The sequence below is a fragment of the Notolepis coatsorum genome, assembly GCF_963971535.1.
Source record: "Notolepis coatsorum genome assembly, chromosome: 20".
Lineage (NCBI taxonomy): Eukaryota > Metazoa > Chordata > Actinopteri > Aulopiformes > Paralepididae > Notolepis > Notolepis coatsorum.
The window spans coordinates 55,424,241-55,447,157 of NC_140184.1; the positions used below are offsets into that span (position 1 = coordinate 55,424,241).

At 41.7% G+C, this 22,917-nt stretch overlaps 1 protein-coding gene across 1 annotated transcript in view; it reads left to right on the plus strand.

Moving 5' to 3' along the window:
* LOC311246957 (uncharacterized protein) overlaps positions 1-22,917 on the plus strand; it is a 45,233-nt gene that overhangs the window by 17,314 nt on the left and 5,002 nt on the right. The window contains exon 3 of the mRNA XM_084337221.1: positions 13,183-13,354. Within this exon, the coding sequence (XP_084193347.1) occupies positions 13,183-13,354 (172 nt within the window). The remainder of the gene's footprint in view (positions 1-13,182; positions 13,355-22,917) is intronic.

Consider the following 22,917-nt stretch of genomic DNA (forward strand, 5'->3'; position numbering starts at 1 on the left):
AACATTCACAAATTTACTTTGGTGTTCTATAAAATCTATATTTAATGAGGCCCTTCTAGTGGGGCGGCATAGCTAACCTATCGTTCAATTTGTGATAAAAGCACCAAATTTGGTACATATTTAGCTTAGTATATTTAGAAAAGATATGGATATTGGGGCATTGCAGATTGGCATTCTGGTGACTGTAACTGAGGGGTACAATTCCCTGACTGTATTGAGAGTATGGTATTATTAAACCACTACTGAGTTATGTACTTTAATTACTGGCCATACAGTACACGGTATATATGATGAACACCCACACAATAACACGGCTTAACAAAGAAAGTCCTGTTTGGAATATTTATTAGAAGAGCAGCAATATTAGATTACAGTATTGAGAATTAGGGTCGCGCTTGTATGGCGAAGAATGTGCATGAATAGGTCAAGAGCGTAAGTCCATGAGCATATTACGATGGGGATAATTAATACCACCTGTAGCATAAGAATTATATAAGGCACACTCGTAGGTCAGCTGGAGATACTAAGGGGGTTCCCTCCGGTTGTAAGCCAGCAGGGGAGAGGAATGTTCGGGAGCAAAAGTCTGGATCAACGAGGAATCAATAAGCTCCAGCTACGGGAGTCGGTACATATACTCCCCTCGATCGGCAGACAAAAGCAGCAGCTATAATCCGGTATGCGCGACAGCATGGATAAAGCCAGCCAGCCTCTTCCTAGAGACGGGCTCGAGTGATGCTCCTCACGGGTTGATCCCACACAGTAGTGGGGTAGACGGTTCTCTGCTCCAGCAGCCACAGTACCAAAAGCAATATAATCCAGCCGGAAAAGGCTCTGCATTTGCCGGTGTAGATTCTCCTGTGCACGGTACTTCACATTTAACTAGGTCGAACTTGACGTTATTTCACTAAGCTCTGACACTTTTACTATCCTATTCGCACGCGGTTCTAAGTGCTCTATTTAGACGCAAGGTTGCTCACTTCACTTGGTCGTTGACTCGTGGTGAAGGCTTCAACTTGTTGGGTTAACTAACTGCTGTATCCACCTGCGACGTATATTTATACGTAAGGTGAATTATCTAGAGCCAACCTCAGTTCTGTCTCGTATTACTGCGCAAACCTGGGCATGTTGAGACATGTCTTAGCGGTGGCTTTGAACTAGACATTGGGGGTATGGCCGTTGGCGCCTAGGGGGTCGCTGTCCAATAGGAGAACGAATATTATGGTCTGGCCTGTACCTAGGTAAAGGGATATTCCGTGTATATGTACAAAGAATATACAAGGGATATCAAACGATATACAAGTATTATACAGGGGATCTCAAGCAATAAATATATATATTCGGTTTAATCTGACCCTTTGTAACAGGTGACCATGGTAACCATGGTAACCATTTCCAAAAATGGCTGCCAGGGATTACTGGCATAGAACACTTTGGCCACCAAAGCTATTGTTTCCACATTTTTAACACCACAAATAGTATTTACACACAACCTAAAGTGAAGAACATGTTTTATTAATTTTGTTTTTATAACCGTTATATATATATATATATATATATTAAAAAAAAATCCAACAAATATACAACTATTTACAAAAAAAAATTACAAAACAGTATCAAACATTTTCCTTTTTACCCCCCCCCCCCCCCCCCCCAAAAAAGGTGATGGGCCTATTGCCTGATTAAACTGTAGCGAAGAATGGTTCCACAGGGTTCAACTGGCACATTCTCCATCACAGAAGCAGAGGCCTGTGCACTGAAGTGCAGCCTTCTTGCACCTATAAAATAGAATAGAATAGAAATACTTTTATTATCCTGAGTGAAATTTGACACTGCAAATCGCTCAACATTAAACATTTAGACAGAACAGGTCACGAATAAGAATAACAAAACAAATCAAATTGCCTAAGATAAGAGTAGAATAAAATAGAATAAAAATGGAATAAAATATAAAGTAAATAAATACAGTAAAAATATACTGAGATCTACAGTATGTGTAGTATTGCACAGTGCTGTTTCAAAAGTACCTGCAGCGCTTTTTGCAACCACTCTTGCAGCCACAAGAGATCAGCTCGTGGCAGGATTGTGATGCTTGTGGCAATGTCGTCCAGTGGGGCTCATACATTCCTTCTGTCTTCACCCACCCCCAGTCAATTGGTGATGGCAGCACAGGGTCTGGAAGCAGTGTCTTCCCCCAGATGTAACCACCCTGGTAGACTGCTCTCTTGACGTGCTCCACCAGAGCAGCTCAGGTAGGCGGGATTTTCTGTGCCAAGCTTTTACGTGGAAAGAGTTTCCTTCTTGCCTGGTCCACCTTGGTGCAGGTGCAGGTTCTGTCAAATAGAAGTATGACAAACCTCTCAATAATGTTCATTGCATCATCTTGGATCTCCTTTGGTCCATTTGCCAGCATCAGTAGTGCATCTGTCAGGTCCGGCAGTGACTTCTATGTTGACCATGCTGCCTTCTTTTCGTGTCCAGCAAAACTGGATACAGTGTCACAGCCCGTCAAAGCATGGAACATTGGAAGGGCACATGACATCTCTGGTCCGAGGCACGCAGCTATTTGGTGGGCTGCCAAGTAGCGAAAGCTCTTGCCAGTTCCGAATGCTAGCCACAGTTCACATCCAGCTGGTAGTTGTGTTATGGCAAACACAGCCAAGACCACAACATCAGTGTCAACAGTGCGAATAAGCAATTGGTGGTGGCCATGCAGTGCAGCGTGTGATACATGCAGTAGCATTCGACTATCTGCTTCTTCATGGCTGCATGGGGCCAGGGTGTGGAGATGCTGCAGTGGCTGTGTGCTGAGCACCCCCATCCCATCAGTGAGGACAACCTCCTTGTCTTCCTCACTGAATACCTGAAGGAGGACCTTGGATAGGAAGCTGAATAGTTCTGTCTTGTTACTGTCAACCCGCAGTTTCCTGGTATGGCAGCCTTCCCAACCACACGTCTCCTTACACCCTTTCCACGCTTGGCTCTTGCTGTGCCTTTCAAGGAGTCATCCTTGTAAGTATCCCAGACAAGGTCCACACGTGACACACTGCACAGCTGGGAATAGATATAATAATAATAATAATAATAATAATAATAATAATAATAATAATAATAATAATAATAATAATAATAATAATAATAATAATAATAATAATAATAATCTTTATTTATATAGCACCTTTCATACACGGAGTGCAGCTCAAAGTGCTTAACAGAGCAAAGAAATAAAAACACAACATTTTACAATAAAGCAAAAAAAAAAGTAAGGAAAAGCAGGATTTTAAGACCAGCAAAACATGATTAAGAAAATAGCTAAAAAGCATAAATGACAACAGGCATTTTAAAATCAGCTAAAAGCAAGAGTATAAAAATATGTCTTGAGTTGTGCTTTAAAGCTATCCACAGAGGCTGCCTGTTTTATATGTAGTGGGAGATTATTCCACGCTGTCGGCCCATAGAAACAAAAGGCTGCTTCGCCATATTTTTTATATTTCATTGTAGGCACTTCGAGCAGGTCCGCACTAGAGGACCTGAGGGGGCGGTTTGGAACATATCTATGTAAGCAGTCGCAGAGATAAGATGGTGCCAGACCATTAGGAGCTTTAAAAACAAGCAGGAGAATTTTAAAATCAATCCTAAAGACAACTGGGAGCCAATGCAGTGAAGCTAAAACTGGAGTAATATGTTCCCTCATCTTAGTTCTAGTTAAAAAATTCTGGCTGCTGAATTTTGGACAAGTTGTAATCTGTCAGTTGTTTTCTTTGGAAGGCCAGAATAAAGTGCATTACAATAATCAAGCCGAGAGAAAACAAAAGCGTGGATTAGCGTTTTTGCATCATCCAGGGACACATAGGCTCTAATTCGTGCAATATTTCTAAGATGAAAGAAGGCAATCTTCGTGACATGATTAATGTGTGTATTAAAATTCAATTCAGAATCAATAATAACCCCCAGGTTCTTTACTGCAGTGTTATTTTCTACGTTCAGGTTACCCAGTCTACTTTTTATCAGTTCTCTCTGCTCTGGAATGAAAACCTGCTGGGCATATTCATCAAATGTCTTGGCACCTGCTGGCTTCATCATCTGAATCATGGCAGCTCCATCAAGAACTACACAGGTAGCATCAGGGGCTTTAGTCTGAGCTGGAGATAGGTCCTCCAGGCATTTCAGAAGGTCACTCTTGGTCCCAAGTCGTAATCTTCCTCCATCAGAGAGTGCTGGTGGCCATGCTTGGTTCTCATGCTGGAAGAAGTCTTCCAGGTTTCCATCTCTTGTTTGACAGCTAATGTAGAGTCGTGAAAACAACTCAACATCACTTTTCATTGATGTCAGCTGCTGCTTCTCCTTACTTGTTGTCTTTGGCGTTGAGCCAACAAACAGTTTCAACCGGTTGCGGTGGATTGTGTCATCATTGGGTTTTGTTCTCTCCACAAGACATTCCTTTGTGAATGCTTGGAACTGGTGTTGGCCAATCTTCTGTGCGTTCTTAACAGTCTCCACTGCAGATGGATCTGCAATCTCTTTGCTGTAAAGGACAAGCAGGTCTTCACTCTCCTCTTAGAATGGGTTGCCCAGTTCTTCTATTACATTGACGAGTGAGCAGACATCTTTTCGAAATGCTTTCTGCACACTTGCTGTCTGATCATGGTGGAGCACCCCATCTTGTCTTCCCATGAGCTGGTGAGCATCTTCAAAGTCCTCAATCAGCGCTGCAACCTCAGGGCCAGCTACCATCCACCGTCGGAGGGCACTAGGGTTGTCTGTAAGACCTACCGCCCCTCCATCACTCTTGATGCAAGCATTATTTTGCTCATGTGCTTGATCAATGGGGATTGCCGAGAAGACCCGATTGGTCTTCTGAATGGTGAAATTGCCAACATTAAATTCTCTGGCAACATCTGGATGTCTTGTTGGTAGTTCAGTCATGTCACGAAGATGAACTGGGATCCAGCGGGCATACTTTGTATGGTCCAGAGCGAAGAACCAGGGGACGAGTTCTGTCAGAGCATCGAGGTACATGCTGAAGGAGGACTGCCGCAGGGATCTCACATAGACCAATACACACAACTCCAATGCCATGACTGTTGCCCAGTACTGGAATTGAGGGCAGCTCTCCTCCCTCCTTGAGCACCATTCATCAAACCCCAAAGGTACATCTTCTGTATCTGTATTACGGTTATTGTAGGCCCGATACTGCAGGACATATAGTGCAGCCACTGCACGTCTGGTGCGAGCAACATGTGCTGCACGCAAGAAGGAGTCAGCAGTGCCTGCTGTTGTGATCTCTGCTTGTACCAGTGCCTCAACCCAGCCACTGCCTTTCAACCAATCACCCAGGGTCTTCAGAGCTGCCATCTCTATATGCAGGCCGCCAAACATCACAACAAATTTGTCTTCCCCATATATCTCTGGCCACTTCCACTGAATCTGCTTGGCAATAGCATACAGGGGTTGATCAAATGTTACTACTGGTGTCTGCCCAGAATTCAGATGTTGAACTGCATTTCTGACTACATCCATGGAGTGTTTGATCATTGCCACTGTGTGGGCACTCTCGTGGAACAGGGGTAGTAGGACACTTGGGCAGATTACTTTTCTTTCAGCAAGCTGTTGACTTGCATGGTATGCAGCCCAGGACATGTTGTCCACACTCTGATTCACAGAGTTCTCTTCATCACTTGCAAGACTCTTCCGCACAATTTCTAGCCAGCAGTACTATTCCTTGATGTTATGGTCAGAGTTTTCCCTGCTCAGAGATGCCACAGTGCTAGGTGGTACATGTGCCTTTGTGGTGCTACGGACAACTGGTGGGACTTCTGTGTAGTAGCTTGGCAAATGGCCTACTGTCTTTTGGCTTCCACACCCTCCAACAATCACAATGCTGCGGTCAACTCCTTGACCTGCAAATGTAGGGTGTTGAAGGAGTGAAATACCTGTGCCATGAAAGGACTCCTTTGAGGTAGTTGAGCTAGGGTTATGGTCAATATTATCAACTGCAGCAGTTGTGAAGACGTCACCACACATCTTAGCAGGGCAGACTACCTGTTCCTTATGGAACTGCTGGATGGCAGTTTCTCCTAGCTGGGCTGACAGACGAAGCACGCGGTCATACGTGATACTGACCCCCACATGTGAAAGCCGGTCTACAAGTTCCCTTTTCCTGGTTTGGGCATGGACCATCAGGCCTATATACATCGGTAAAGGTGTTTCCTGAGCAATGCTGTGTCTGACGCTGGCAAATGTTGTGGGTACTTCAAGCCGTCTGTGCTTGACGCTGTTAAACTTTAGCAGCTGTGCGAGGGTTAGGGCTGCTGAAGTAGCTGGATACTCACTCTGGTCTCTGATGCTTGGACCTTCAAGGACCATGTTTACCAGAGCCAGCAGTTTGGCACAGAGTTTCTTTGGCAGCCTTCTTGGAACCCTGTGAAGGGTTTCTGCTCATCAAACATGTGTCTACGCACAATTCTTGCAGCCTGAGTCAGGTGCCCAGCATCACTGTCACTGTCCCATTCACATGCCTTTGTCAGGGCTGCACCAATGTTATCAGAGAATGTGAGAAGGGGGTCTGAGCTTGCAGATCTGGAATCTGAGCCAAGAGTCTTTCCTTCAATCCTGTAGTGTTCACTCTAGCATCAAGCTTAATGCCAAGCTGCTCCATCCTCAACTTGTATAGGTGAGCCAGATCAGCCAGCTTGAAGACTGGTGCAGTGCTGTCATCAAGGCATGCTTCCTCGATGTACATGACGACTTCAGCAAAAGCGATTCCTGATAGCACTTTTTCATTGTTGGTTCCCTGCATTTCTTGAGTTTTGTGTTTTCTGGCACGGTTGTAGAGGCCCACCAAGCATTTGCAGTGATATTTTGAATCAAGTGCAACCATATCTCCTGGACTAAGTCGAGCCAGCAGTTCTCTGTCCTGTAAGAGCTCTGCACATGTCCGAACTCGGTTGTCTATCTGAAACGTTGCTGCCTCATGTAAACCCTCAGTGCCAGCTGGCTTGCAACAGACCAACCAGTTGATCTTGTTTGCAGGCTGTGAATTAGAAGATGTTGAGGGTGTTGGACACCCTGTGTCTTTTAGCAGAAACCTTTTTGACATGGTCAATTAGTCACCACCATCACCACTATCTTGATTATTATGTGACCTGCAATAATACAAACATCACAGATTCAGTACAACATTAGTCAAAAAGAACATCTTATATTTTAGAACTAATAAATTGTAGAACTAGTACTATAGTACTAATACTCTATTACTATTAACCTCTTAAACCCTTAAGCCCGATGGGGCCCTGTACCAGGCCAAGATTTATTTCACATCATAAATAGATCAATACAGTCCGTATTAATTAATGTAGCATTTTTTTTTCTTCAAATGTAGCCAAGAGTAAAGACCCTAACCCTAGCAAAACAGCAGTCAAATTGTATATTTTCAGCACTACGTTTGTTTACCAATGATTTTACAGTAGATTTCATTCACAGTATTTGCTGCCCTCAGATTTAACTCCATTGGAAAGAGGAGATTTGGCCCGATACATACAGTAGATGTATGACTTGGCCATAATAAGGTAATTTATAGGCCTAATATTCTATATTCATATTTAAAATGTGTCCGGATGGCAAAATTCAGTACTGTATCTACAGAAACCCTGTAAATCATCTGCCCTTTATTAATTTGCTTGGATCTTTTGTACACTTGATCTAAAAAAGGTGCTGAATGAGTTCAGTGGCAATTATTCACATCTGGTCAATGTTAGCATGGTGTTATTCACCGTCAAAGATGAAAAAAAGAAAATATATAATATTTTTTATATTCTCCTTTGATTCATTACAATTTACTCAAACATAGTAACAGACACAATATATCTGCCACTGGGAATACATTCCCTGAGATCCATAGATGTCCCTAGATACCAAGAACATGTAAATGGACCTTGTAGAAGTGGAGCAATCTTGCATTTACTTGGGTATGTACTTTTAGGTGAATTTTCTGAAAATATGGCTAAGACTTAAAAGGTTAATGATTAGCCTAAAACACCTATTCAGTGTGTTCCTTCATCCTAATGTGTGTGTTGAGTGTGCTGCATGACACAATTAAGACTTCTTTCTACAGTATAGTAAGTTAATACTTCTAATAGTATTAATACTCTACTTCTACAACTACTTAATTTCACAAAGGAAAAGGAATAGGAACAAAGTCTAAACGTTGATAGCTAGCTACAGTAGCTAGCTGAGCTAATAAATAAGCATAGCATCTGTAAAAATGTAGATGAATAAACTCACAAAATACAGCGCTACTCACAATAATCTGCAATACAGTGAAGAAACACGAAAATCTATCTTATCTTGTATTCATTCACAACTTGTCAGAAACAAAAAAATGTAACCTACCTGTATCTCCTCCGTAAACAGACTGGGAAAAAGGTGGGCGACATATCATGTGTCCAGCTGGAAGTAGCAGCAATAAGGCAAGGGTGACCCTAAACAATGGTATAGGGGCACAGCGCCACAGTGATAATGTGCCAGCAACACCATGTGGTAAAAAAAAAAAAAAAAAAAAAAAAGTATAGGCCTATATAAAAATATTACTTGAGGATCAGTGTTTATTTTACAATTTCCAAATATCATGAAGTTGGTTTTTTCAAATTGAGTGATAACTTATTTGTTTTGAACCAACCTTTTAATTTGTCCATTTCTATGTTTGCCACTTCTAAAAGCTGCTGAAGGTCATCCCCCGAACATAAAATGTTTGTGTCATCCGCAAAGACAACAAGTTTCAGTATGTCAGATACTTTACATATATCATTTATGTATAAAATGAACAATTTGGGTCCCAATATTGACTGCTGTGGAACACCACAGGTAATGTTTAAGCATTGTGACTTGTGCTGACCCATCAGAACAAATTGCTGCCTGTTACTAATATAGCTTTTCAGCCAGTCTAGAGCAACCCCTCTGACACCAAACCTGTCCAACTTTTTCAGTAAAATCTCATGATCAACTGTATCAAAAGCTTTTTTTAGGTCAATGAATATTCATAATACATATTTCTTTCTCTCTATACCAGACCTGGGCATTGTACGGCCCACGGGCCGGATACGGCCCGCGGGATGATTCTGACCGGCCCGTGAAAGATTACATGATCATTTCTTTTCTTTTTTTTTTACTTTTTTCTTTTCATGTCAATGTTCACACGCACAATATACGCTTAGGAGACATGCTCAGAAGATGTTGGTTCTCTTTGGATCCACCTACATTATGTGAACAGACATTCTCAGTCATGACGTTTACCAAGTCCAGGGTACAGATCCTTTCTCACTGATGATCTGTCAGCTGTGCTTCACATCTCCACCTCAGACATGCAACCTGACTTTGATGGACTTGTTAAAGCTCAACAGAGACTGGATTTCTCACACTGAATGGAAAAAAAAGAACTGAAGAACACTAAAATGTGGAAATATAACAAGTGAAATGGGACACTTGATATTTTTTTTTCTTTTTTTTGCACAGTTCTGAAAACATTAAATGTTTAATATAGGCATGTAAAGTAAAAAAGGCTACAAAACTGGGACACTTTTCTTTACACAGTTCAGTGACATGTCTTGTTTATTTTTGCTATAAGATGATGTGATGTCTTTAGAAAGCTAAGAAAATCCTTGTTTCAATAGTATATGAAACTCAAAATGCCATTTGTTATTAATGTTTCACATTTTGTTTATCATTTTGGAAATAAATTCTATTTGAATAAATGATATTTTTGAAAGCTAACCTCACCTTTTAATTGCCAAATAATAACATACACTCTTACCAGGGGTCAAAACAATGCCATTTACTGCTTTTTATATAGAAATAAAATGTATATTATTCATAATTGAGTTTGGAATTTTGGCCCGGCCCCCCAACATATTTTCAGTTGCTCATTCGGCCCCCTGGGAAAAATAATTGCCCACCCCTGCTCTATACCATCCGTTATTTCCTCTACAAGCTCCATTAATGCCATGGAGGTAGATCTAGCTGTTCTAAAACCATACTGGCTGTCCATTAGGAGATTATGTTTTTCAATGAAAGTGTCTAATCTTGCAACATATAGTTTTTCGAGTATCTTTGAGAACTGTGATAGCAGGGATACCGGTCTATAATTGGTAAACAAATGCTTGTCTCCAGCTTTAAATAATGGTATAACTGGTAATTTATAAATGGTAATTTTTTGAGGGAATGCTCCCATTTTGAACGACAATTTGAATATATGAGATAGTGGCTCCACAATTCCTTGAATAATATTTTTTACCAGAGATATCAATGTCATCCCCATCTGTGGAGGTTTTATTCATGTATTTGTTTACCATCTCAATAATGTCCTCTTTCTCCACAGATCCCAGAGATATTGAAGCAGGGTTTCTTTCTCCACAATCGTCCACCGCAAAACTCTTCCCAGTGTTGACTATTTCATTGGCTAGTTTTGGTCCCACATCAACAAAAAAGTTGTTAAACCCATCCACTACCTCATTTATAAGAGTAATCTTTATGTCCTTTTCTGTAAAATAGTCAGGGTAAGCTAGGTTGGTTGGTTTATTTCTAATAATACTATTTAATATGTCCCATATTCCTTTAACATAATTTTTATGACTATGACTATTAACGGTCTCGAATCCGGGTGTCAGCATTGCCTCCGGCTTGGGCCAGCCATCATACTAACTCGTTTGGCTGAGTTAGCGGGAGGGAAATCGATGGGGTGGTAATCTGGCGTTGTGGACAGCGACTCCTACAGGTCAGGTCAGGGCGCCTGCACAGCAAAAGACAGGAAGTGGTGAAGGCAGTGTGACCTCCCACGCGTTACACTTCACCAATGAGAGTCCGCGCTGTCAGGTGAAAAGAGAGCCGCTAGCTGTCTCCGCATGTGTCGGAGGAAGCATGTGGTAGACCTCAGGGCTCCTTTGACCGACCAGTAGGGGGCACATGCGCACAACGACCAGGTAGGGGAGGGGGAAATTGGCATAACGACTAAATTGGGATGGGAGGAAAATAGAAAATCAGGCGGAGAAAAAGAGGATTAAAAAAAAATCTATGACTATTAGTACAGTAAGGATTCCCTTATTCTTATTAGCAGAAAGCCACAAATCACAAATTCAAGACCTTTCAGATTTTCAAACAAAAACAACAAGGACAATTTTGGTTTAATTTTCCAAAACATCTTTTTGAACAAGAACAAGAACATTGGTATGTTGTTGTTTATTAATAGCCTTAAACTAAATAAAAAATATAAAAATGACGTATTGACACAACATCAATGAGGAAAAATATTTCAATGTGTTTCTTTCCACTGACTTCCCCCCGCCCCCCCAGACACCTACTCTATCACGTGAGTGGTCCAGGCAGGGAGGACCGTTTGAGTCACACATACTCAGAGATGCTCAATAAAGTTCGTAGCCAGGTTATCAGACGGTCAGGGGATACACACGGAGAGAGGGAGATCTGCCACAATATATATATATTTTTTTTTATAACTGCACTGGATAATGTTCCGGTAATAAAACATTTAGTTAATACAATGAATCAGGATGCTCAATGAACAATAACAGAACATCAAATACACCCACAACACACACATCCACATGCACACACTCACTTTAAATAAACAACACACTGTAGCACCCACTTTACCCACTTTAGACACTAACACACACTTTATATTTATTGGCATCAATCCCATGCACCTCATTGCACCTCACCACCACAAGGTGGCACCACAAGCTAAGCTATACCTCACCATTCTACACTGTACTGTATAGTAGCTGACTGTATAGACTGTACAGAAGTATAGACTGTACATATACTGTATATATGTATATTGAATTTCTTAGTTTTGTTTACACTTGTTTACATACTTGACTTTCTATTTTATACTTATATTATACTATTTTACACTATCTTGTTATTTTATCTAGCACACTCTCAGGAGCAAAACAGAAAGAAGCATTTCATGCAAAAGTATTCTGTATTTCTGTATGACAACTAATAAAGAAATTTGAACTTGAAACTTGAATCTAATCTCCAACAAAACATTTTACTCATTATTGTACCCTCAATAGGATCGTCTCATTTCCAATTGTCTGAAAAATCTATTTCACAAGAAGATAGAGGCCATCATTCAAAGCATCCTCACCTTCTCCATAACAGTTTGGTACAGCAGTCTGGACACACACTCCAAAAACAAACTCCAAATAAATAATCAATAAATCCTCCAAAATAATCCGCACCCCCCTCCCATCTCTCGAATCACTCCACGGCCAAAGCACAATAAGAAGAGCTAGAAAAATTATCGCTGACCCCACTCACCCAGCACACCACATCTTCCAGCTGCTGCCCTCCGGGAGGCGCTACAGATCCCTGACCACCAAAACATCCCGCTTTAAAAACAGCTTCTTCCCCACTGCCATACGGACACTGAACTCCCTGTAGCAACCCCCCTGCAACCCCCCCTACCTCTGTTGCTATGGACATGGACATACACTTTGATATTGTGGTCTTGTAATTATGTATTTATGTATTTAACTGCATGTAGTATGTACGTATTGTAAGTGATGTTATATGTTCTATGTTCTATGTTGGAACAATGCTGTAACAATGCTGCACTGAAAACAAATTCCACCAGCCTGGCTGGGTGGTCATTAAATAATCTAATCTAATCTAATACAAATAAAGTGTTTTGAGATGCTTACAAAGTAACATTTCCACCAGGTTGAGTGATGGTCCCTCAGGCCAAGTGCTAGCGACAGACAGAGGCAGTGAACTGAGGCTTAGATGAAATGCCTCTCACACTCCACTGACCTCCAACATGCACTGCCAGCCCTGCAGCTGCACACAGCATGCATCCAGCAGGTCTCATGACTCTCTGGGTCCTAAGCAAACAGCTAATGAGATTCATTATGCCTTTCATCGCATGAATCTCATGGAAATTTCAGGGAAGATGACATTTCAATGAAAGATTTGCGTGGACCTTTCCAGTGTTGAGCAGCATGTTGCTAAATGATTTTCACCCTATTCTACCCTCGGTTGCACTTGGTTTTCAGTCCCCCCAGGAGACAGCGGACATCTGTTTGGTGAAAGAACACTTTGGTTCCTCTTTAACTTGAACCCCCCCCCTTTTTCTTATTTTCTTATTTCTTTCTTGCTTCTTTCTCTCAGAGCATGAGTTCCCAAGAGACACTGGGCCACAGGAAGAGCTCAGTGTCTTCTCCACGGGCCCTGGGCCAGCTGTTCATTCTGCTCCAGTACCAGACACTGGCGCAGCGCATCAAAGTGATGGTCCGCAAAGCTGAGAACCTGGCCAAGCTCACACGCATGCCAGGGGCCCCAGGTAAGAGAACCTGGCCAAACTCACATGCATGCCAAGGGCCCCAGGTAAGAGAACCTGGCCAAGCTCACACGCATGCCAGGGGCCCCAGGTAAGAGAACCTGGCCAAGCTCACATGCATGCCAAGGGCCCCAGGTAAGAGAACCTGGCCAAGCTCACACGCATGCCAAGGGCCCCAGGTAAGAGAACCTGGCCAAGCTCACACGCACGCCTCACACGTCTACGTAGAGCCACACTTATCTTATCTTCACTACAGCTTTCAAAACCATTTCTACTGTAACGGCTGTGGAACAATTCCTTCCTCTTTTAGCTCTTAACACTTTCTATGCCACGAGGTGACGCCAGAGTTAGCGCTTGAATGCCACCATCGGCGCCAATGTTATCGTTAATATCGCCTAATCTATGTTTTAAATTATGGCTATGTGTCTAATCTGCCCGTCGCTTATCAAAGAATCCTTTTCCAGTCAGTGCTGTCAAGGCAGATTGGTTTTTTATCGCTTCATTTCCGTTTGAGAGCATTTTGAAAAGCACCCGTTTTGAGGTAAAAAACAGTCCATTCTGGGGCATTCTATGATAATCGCCTTTTACTGGAATATTCCAGAAGTTGATATTTGTCGGCCTATTTATGAATCGTTTTCAAATAAACGCTAGATGATCAATATTATACGTACACGCACGCCCATTCGAGCCGCGCACGGATAATCGCCGTGTTCATTTCCTCTTAGATTTTTTCAGTAAAACCGAAAGAGCCCATTTCACAAAACAGCTTATATCTTCATCAAAATAAGTCTGATTATCCTAACACTGATAACATAGATTCCATACCTGACATCAGATGGTATCCAACTGGTGTATTCCAATTCCTGATCACCATTCGAAAAAATCGATAAGTGTATAGATCCAACGTGATACAGTAGTACACATGATTCCGCGGGGCTCAGAGCCCCCTGAATGAACCCTGGTACTCCGGCTGCATGGGTGGACTGGAAAATGTGGAGTACAGGATTTTTTTCCCCATCCATTTTCATTGAGTCCATTCCAAAATCCCTTATGTCATCTGGGAGACGATAGGGGGCGCTTTTTTCCACATCTGATCGCCAGCGGCGCTCGGGTAGACTAGGGTAGGCTCGCGTGATGCAATATGATTTCAGATCGCTAAAAAAAAAAAAAAAAAAAAAAATCCGAGAAATCTCGTGAGTGGCTTTCAATGAGATATTAATAATTCCGAGAAAACTCGTGAGTGGCATAGAAAGTGTTAAAGGGATATTTCGCTTTAATAGAACTTCAGCAGTCTTACCTCTATCTAAAGTCCTCCACAAGTAAGCTAGCGACCACTGCTCTCCCTGTTGTCTGCTGTCAACACCACCAGTCCTCCCAGGTGACAGTATTCGTTTTGAGGACTATGTATGTCTATAATATTATTATGTCATACTTCTGAAGTATAAGCAAACTATACATAAATATTATTCTGTGTTACAGAACACACATCAAATGCCAAAACAAACATGTACCGTTGATTCAGAATTGTCTGTTTTATTGAAGTCTGCACAGCAGCAGTTTGTTTATACTTCAGAAGTACAATATTTAGACAATGTTCCCAAAATGTATGGAAGTGAATGAGGAACTGGACAACTGGGCTGGTAGTGTTGAGGGGACAGTAGCGGCCACTAGCTTCCTTGTAGATGCACTTAGAATAGAAGTAAGACTGATGAAACTTGACTAGTTCTACTAAGTGAAATATCCCTTTAATTCCTACCTTACTCTCTTAAACAAAGGGACAGTCTGAAACTGTTTGCCACATCTTCAATTCATTTTCACAATCCTTTTTGTTTTGTTTTCACCTTTCTACTATTTCTCCCATCCCCCAATTTAGTCGGTATGCCAATTCCCTCCAGGTCGTTGCTCAGCCCTACTGTTTGGGTCTGGGGAGCATGTAGACTACTACAGTACATGCCTCCTCCGAAACATGTGGAGTCGCCAGCTGCTTCTTTTCACCTGACAGCTAGGAGTTTCACTGGGAGAGCGTAACGCACACAGAGGTTTACACTATCTCCCCCAGATCCCCGCCCTGCTGAACAGGCACCCCACCGACCAGTAGGAGTCGCTATTGCAACAAACTTTATTGTCAATTCTTACAATGCAGTTGTGCATATCCCTCCTAGTTACACATACACAGTCCCCTACATATGTGTTTCATCAGAAAGGTCAGAGGTCGCCTCCATAGCCCCTGGAGCTCAAACTGATAGAGCTGTGGGCACAACTTCAGACAGAGACTCAGTCATAACAAGCCCTTCCACCTACAGTCTCCTAGACACTCTCAGAACCCAGTCCTGGCCATAGACATAGACAACAGATTACTAAAGATAGAGAAACACAGATACATATAATTTCTAGGTCCAGCTAGTAGGAGTCTAACACCAAGTTCATGTTTTGGGCATGTGTATATTACACAGCAAATATGTTTTTTCAACCGTCGTCAAGTGCAAATGGAAAATAGTGTTATTTGTTCTAAAAGAGTTCCCCGAATGCATGAAGAGGGTGTTGCATCTACACATATTGTATGTCTTCCGTTGCTGTGTCTCCAGGATGTGTCAATCACCGCCGCTTTCAAAACGTTAGTTTGACTGAATAACAAGCCACAATCTCTCTCTCTCTCTCTCTTTTTCTCTCTCTCTCTTTCTCTCTCTCTCTCTTTCTCTCTCTCTCTTGCTCTTTCCCCCTCTCTTTCTTCTCTCTCTCTCTCTCTCTCTCTCTCTCTCTCTCTCTCTCTCTCTCTCTCTCACTCTCTCACTCTCTCTCCATACTGTATAAACTCTGAACTTGCCTTTACTCAATCTACTGCCTACACTGCCTAACATTGTACTCATAACTACCTACCTCTCTGTACTTACTTTACCTACCTCAATCTATAGTCTATCCATATAACTATACTTGTATCTATATCTGTATGTATTCCATACCTACTCTTTTTTTTTTTTTTTTTTTTTAACTTACATTTTTATTAACATTTATAGACAAACAACACTTACACAAAAATGGATCCCATAACACAATATGAAAGAATGCAGTGAACATACATGGTTACATGAATAGCATTGTTGGTTATATGTTTCCACTACAGTTGTTTTTCCAGGCACTTAATACAAAGACTGATTGTATACCGCCCTTGAACAGGTATAGACAAATTTAATACCTACTCAAAAGGATTAGATACTGACTAAGGCAAATATGTATGGTATGGGTCCAGTGACCCTCCTTGAATTTCCTTCTTCTCTTATCCTTCGCCCTTTCTATTTCTTTTATACTAAATTTCTCTTTGCCTTTTGATTCACCCATTTACAAACCACATCTTCCTTGATTATTAATACAACATTGTTAAACAGACATAAATAATAAAGTACAAAAAATGTAATACAATTGTAATGCCCCAAAAAAAAGAAAAAAAAAATCAGAAAATACTAACTAAGTCAAAAGTGTGTGACATGGGTTCAGAGACCCTCCTTGAACCTCTTTCCTCCTTTACCCTTCACCCTCTTGTGATGCATTTGGTTCTTCCTCTGTGATGTCGTTTTCGTTCCCCTTGTAATCCTCCCACTTTCCCCATCTTTCTCCAAATTTCTCTTCCTGTAACCTCAGCATGTGTGTTATCCTCTCCATATCCTGTATCTCCTCTATTATCTATCCACTATTCCTACCCATTGTGCTATTGTCGGTGTGTCTTCTTTGTACCACAGTCTTGTTATTGCTTTTCTGGCCGCTATCAACATTATCTTTATTAAATATTTGTCCCCCCCTTGTTTTCCCTCGTGTGTCAGGTCTCCTAAGTAAAGCACCAGTCCTGTTTGTGGTAACCCGTATCCTAATATTCTGATCATTGCCTCCCCTATCTCCTCCCAATACCCCTTCAGCTTCTGACATCCCCAGAATATGTGCGTGTGATTTTCCCCCTCCTTCCCACACATCCTCCAGCATGCTCTTTGTGTTGGTGCATATTTTCCCTTCAGCTCTGGGGTTATAAAGAATCTGGTTATGTTTTTCCATCCAAACTCTTTCCATATCCTCGATCCTGTTGTTGAATGTTGCACCTCGCATATGTTCCCCCATTCCTTCCCTGTTATTCCTATCTCTAGTTCTCTCTCCCATTTCTCCCTTATATAATCGGTCGTGTGCCCCTTGCTGGTCATTATAGCCCGGTACAGTGCTGATATTACCCTTCCTTTCCCTCCTTCGTATGCCCTTACTATCATCCTAATTATTCCATTCTGTTCTCCTTCCTTGTCCCCTCTTATTTCTTTATTATAGTAATCTCTAATCTGTAGATATCTGAAGTGGTCCTTGTTTTCTAGTCCAAATTTTCCATACCTACAGTACTCTTATTAGGTATACCACTGGCTAGTATGGTTTACTACCATACTTGTAGCACTGTATATAATAATCCTGTACATACGTTATTGTACTTAGTTAGTGCTGTGCAATGACAATACAATCTAATCTAATCTAATCTAAAATGCCAACAAGAGAAGAGCTGAAAGGTTATATTGATAATATGTTATGTAGACAAAGATAATACACAAAATGTACAAAATGAATGTTGTGTTTACAATTGGAAGTCTGCATGTCACATATTTTAGCCATTTCTCAAACAAGAAGTCTGCACATCATGTTATGATTTCTCAAAATGCTCAAGTTGCTGAGAAATTACTGAAAATAGTCTTAAATGCGCTAACCTAAGACAAGCTGAACACCCTACAGTTAGCTTAGCTGGCTACCAAGACCCCTTTACCATGATGTAATATTAACTTGACTGAATAACAAGCCACAATCGTCATAAAAATCTAGGGAGGAATATTTACTAAATATCTAAATTAAAAACAACAGAAGGGCTGAAGTAGTCTGACGGGCAGACCCCAGGTGGTGAGAGCAGGCAACTGCACCTCCTCATCCATCACTCTCAACATAGGGGCCCCCCAGGGCTGTGTTCTGAGTCCCCTCCTCTACTCGCTGTACACACACGACTGTGTGGCACAGCGGAACAACAACACAATCATCAAATTTGCTAACGACACAGTAGTGGTGGGCCTGATCTCTGCAAACGACGAGAGGGCCAACCTGGAAGAGATAGAGGTTCTGGCGGGATGGTGCCAGGAGAACAGCCTCTCCCTGAACGTCAGCAAAACAAAAGAGATGATTGTGGACTTTAGGAGGTCGGGGGTCAGGGACTACAGCCCCCTCAGCATTGACGGGGCACCGGTCGAGAGAGTGAACCGTTTTAAGTACCTCGGAGCCCACATATCCGAGGACTTGACATGGACCACACACATTGACAGTGTAGTGAAGAAAGCACAACAACGCCCCTACTTACTTCCTAAGGAGGTTCAACGTGAGTCAGAAGATCCTTAAGAACTTCTACTCATGCACAATAGAGAGCATCCTGACAGGCAATATCACCTCCTGGTTTGGGAATAGCACCGCACAAGACAGCAGCAGACTACAGAGAGTGGCCCGCTCAGCCGAACGCACAATTGGAGGTGGGCTTCCCACTCTCCAAGACATTTACAACAAGCGTTGGGTAAGGCTAAGAGAATAATCAAAGACTCTAGCCACCCAAACAACTGCCTCTTTGAACTGCTGCAGTCAGGCAAGCGATACCGGAGTCTCATGGCCAGTACAGAGAGACTCAGAAGGAGCTTCTATCCCCAGGGCCCAAGAGTTCAAAACCTTTTATCACAATCAGATCCGATCAGATTTAGAAATTCCATATTTTGTGATCCAGGATCAGACAACTCAGCCAGATTTTGTCCCGGCATTTCAAAGCAATTCAGGATAGGATCACCCTGATCCAGATTCAGACTTTTCAAGATGACCAGATCCTGATTATCAGTGCTTTAAAGCACTGGAACATTACTGAGAAAGATTAAGATTTTCTAACCTTCAAATTATATATAATATTTGGGGGGCTTTAAAGGTTGCAATATGTAACTTTTTGAGTGTCCATTTTTATGGCCCTACAAATGTATGAACAATTAAAAGAGCACATTATCCATCTAGAAGTCATACTCTTCAAGAATATAGGACTATATAACCTAAATTGATACTCAAGAAAAGTTGCATATTGCACGTTTAAGCCTACATATCGCCACCTATTGGATATAAAGATCAACATAAGGAAGACAGACAGTATAACAATTTAGAGCCATTCATTAAGAAGAATATAATAAAGTATATAACAGCACTTGATTTAAATTATAATAAAAAGCCACATTTTAATCAAAAACAATAAATCTAATAGGGCAACAACAACAACAATTTCACAGATCCTCTTCATTCATTCATTGAAAGGCAGCTGTAGAGCAGCATCTTCAAGGCGTGCTTTGAGGAGCTGAATCTGAAGTCTGCCGCAGTGTCCCTCTTTGTGATGACACTGATGATCCTCCAGAGCCCCTTGCCCCTGTTGATGATCCAGGCCCACCTGCGGATGTTTCTCTAAATGAGTGTTATGGTTTGAAACCGACCCCAACAGCACGGCACAGACAGGTAGTTCAGAGTTAGCCAAAAACCAGGGCGTATTTATTTACAAAATAGCAATGAGCGAAAGACAACAAAAGCACAAGGGGAGAAATGTTCTTGGCAGAGTTGTCTGCGGCTCTGCAGCTCGTCTTCTGAGCAGAGATGGCACCGTGGCGTTGCGCCTCTGCCTCTGCTGCTCTGCAGCTACTTGTCGATCCACTCGGGAAAACAGAGAGAGAGATAATGTCAAGAGACGAGCGAACGGGATAACAGGCAGTCCAGTATTGATTAGCTGAGTCAGTAACAACAACAAGCGGCTCCTCTTCAGTGTTAACAAAACACACAAAAAACAGAAAGGTCCCGAGTCCCGGAATTTGCGAGAAAAACAGAGTATCCAAAAAAAGGTACGTTCCAAAACTCACCAAGGCGCAATTGCACAAAGCGGTCTACGAGGCAGAGATCCAAAGGATGGCAGAGCAAGCAACAGCGGCGACTTCCAACAGACGTCCTGGAGAGAAAAAGACGAGGTACAACACAGGGGGAACAAGCAGCAACCAGTGGAAATCCAAAACGACCCGACAATGAACGTTAGGAAACCCAGAGTATATGAAGGGCTCCAGCGAGCTGATTAGAACTCACTTCAGGTGCGCAACGGTAATTGGTACCTTGAAGACCTTGAAGCGTGCGGCGGCAACGGACCAATCCTCAATCCTCACAATGAGAGACTCACTGGTCGTACAATGAGAGATGCCATTGTCAACAACTACTTTTGAAGTTGATATATGATGACCTATTATTTGTAGATAATTGTTTGATGATTCAAAATGTTATTTATGATTGATATAATATTTGTTGAGATAATTTTGTGATGATAAACTTATTATTTGGTTGAATGCACTGTTCTGAGAGGTAGGCTAGAGGCCACTGTAAATGTGACAGAAAAAAGTTAATAAAAATGTTGCAACCACTGAGCCTACAAACAATGTATTCTTTTAATTTACAAACTACCAGCTTTTTATATTGAAATGTATTTTGAAATTAATTGTATACTATATTTTGTTCTGGTAATCCACTCTAAATCCACCCTTCTACTGGGATCAAGGTAATCCTGATTTTTTTTAATCAAAATGATCCCAATCCTATGTTAAAGTTTTGAACTACGCATTTTGAAGATTTGATCCAGATTAAAGCTAGGATTCGATTACCTGATCTGATCGGATTCCAAAGTGATCCCAATCCTGTTTTTTGGTTTTGAACTACCCATTTGCAGGATTTAATCCAATCCGATAGTCAAAATCTGATCAGATCACTTTTGAACTCCTGGGCCCAGGCCATCAGGATGCTCAATGACAATCAATGAAAAGCACACTTGTAACAAACCATCAAATACACTCACAGCACACACATCCACACGTACACACTCACTTTAATAAACAACTCACTGTAGCACCCACTTGACCCACTTTAGACACTTAACACACTTTATATTTACACATTTTATATTTATTGGTATACTGGTATATCTGTATATTTTACCTCATTGCACCTCACCTCATCTACTCAGGAGCTGTAGAGAGCATCTTGACCGGAAACATCACTGCCTGGTATGGAAACAGCACGGCACAGGACAAGAAGGCCCTACAGAGAGTGGTGCGCTCAGCCGAGCGTACCACGGGTATTGCACTACCTCCCCTGCAGGTTCTATACAACAAGAGGTGCAAATCCAGAGCCTGCAGAATAATGAAAGACCCCCACCACCCCAATAACAGCCTGTTTCAGCTGCTGAGGTCAGGCAGACGCCTGCGAACCCCAGCTACTAGGACAGAGAGGCTTAGGCTTAGCTTCTTCCCCCAGGCCATCAGAGTCCTGAACAATGAACATTGAGTACCACAGAACACTGAACTATCCACATATAAGCACACATGAGCACACACACTAGCAGCCACTTTAACACTTTAACATGAGCGGGCACACACTCATGCCGCACACACCCACACTTATTGCCAAAAGGAAAGGCCACTTTAAATTAGTATTAGCAACAGTAACAGTGTATTGCACTACCAAAGCTACCTAGCATGTCCTATATGCTCTGTAAATAACTATGTACAAATACCGAGATGTCACACCATGTTACCTGTTATTGCACAATGTTTTTTGTATTGGATTCTATTATATGTTGTACCACTGTATTGCACATCGTTGCGGGCAAGACCACCCGCATTTCATTGTATACTCGTATGCCGTGACAAATAAAACTCTTGACTTGACTTGACTTGATCACATTGTACTGTATTTTACTGTATGGGAACTCAGCTACCTTCTCTACTCTGCACTGTATATTGTATATTGTTGTATATATGTATATTGAAATTTTTTGTTTTGTTTACACTTGTTTACGTACTTGACTTTCTATTCTTTACTTATATTATACTTTTTATACGTATCCTTTTATATAGCACACTCTCAGGAGCAATACGGAAAGAAGCATTTCATATAAAATAATCCTGTATTTCTATATGACAACTAATAAAGAAACTTGAAACTTGAACTAGTCTCGGTGAACCATAAAAATCCCACAACACTCTCTACAGAACTGTATGTACATGTAGGTCAATGGAGAATGTTCAATTAAATGTGAAATTAATTCTCCCAAAAATTCTTCCTGTTGCCTAATGTGAAACATATTCCCACACGCTCATCTTTGCACTTCTGCAACTTTCTGATCAGCCCTATATTGTTTGCGAGATAGTGCGAGGACTCACACACATGCGCACAACTGAAAACAATATGTCCTCCAGGGCTACGCCACCGCAGACATAATTACATTGGAATAAACACGCAATTTGGTGGTTGAGTCTACAATGTCCTTATTCGACATGGCTGGGCAATGAGGACCTAATAGAATCAACCACTAATGTACATGCTTATACCAACATACTGTAATTGTACTTGGTTGAGTCAACAAGACTCAGAAGAAGCTTCTATCCCCAGGCCATCAGGCTGCTAAACGAACAATGAATGAACACTACACAACAACAACCACCAAACGCACATAGCAC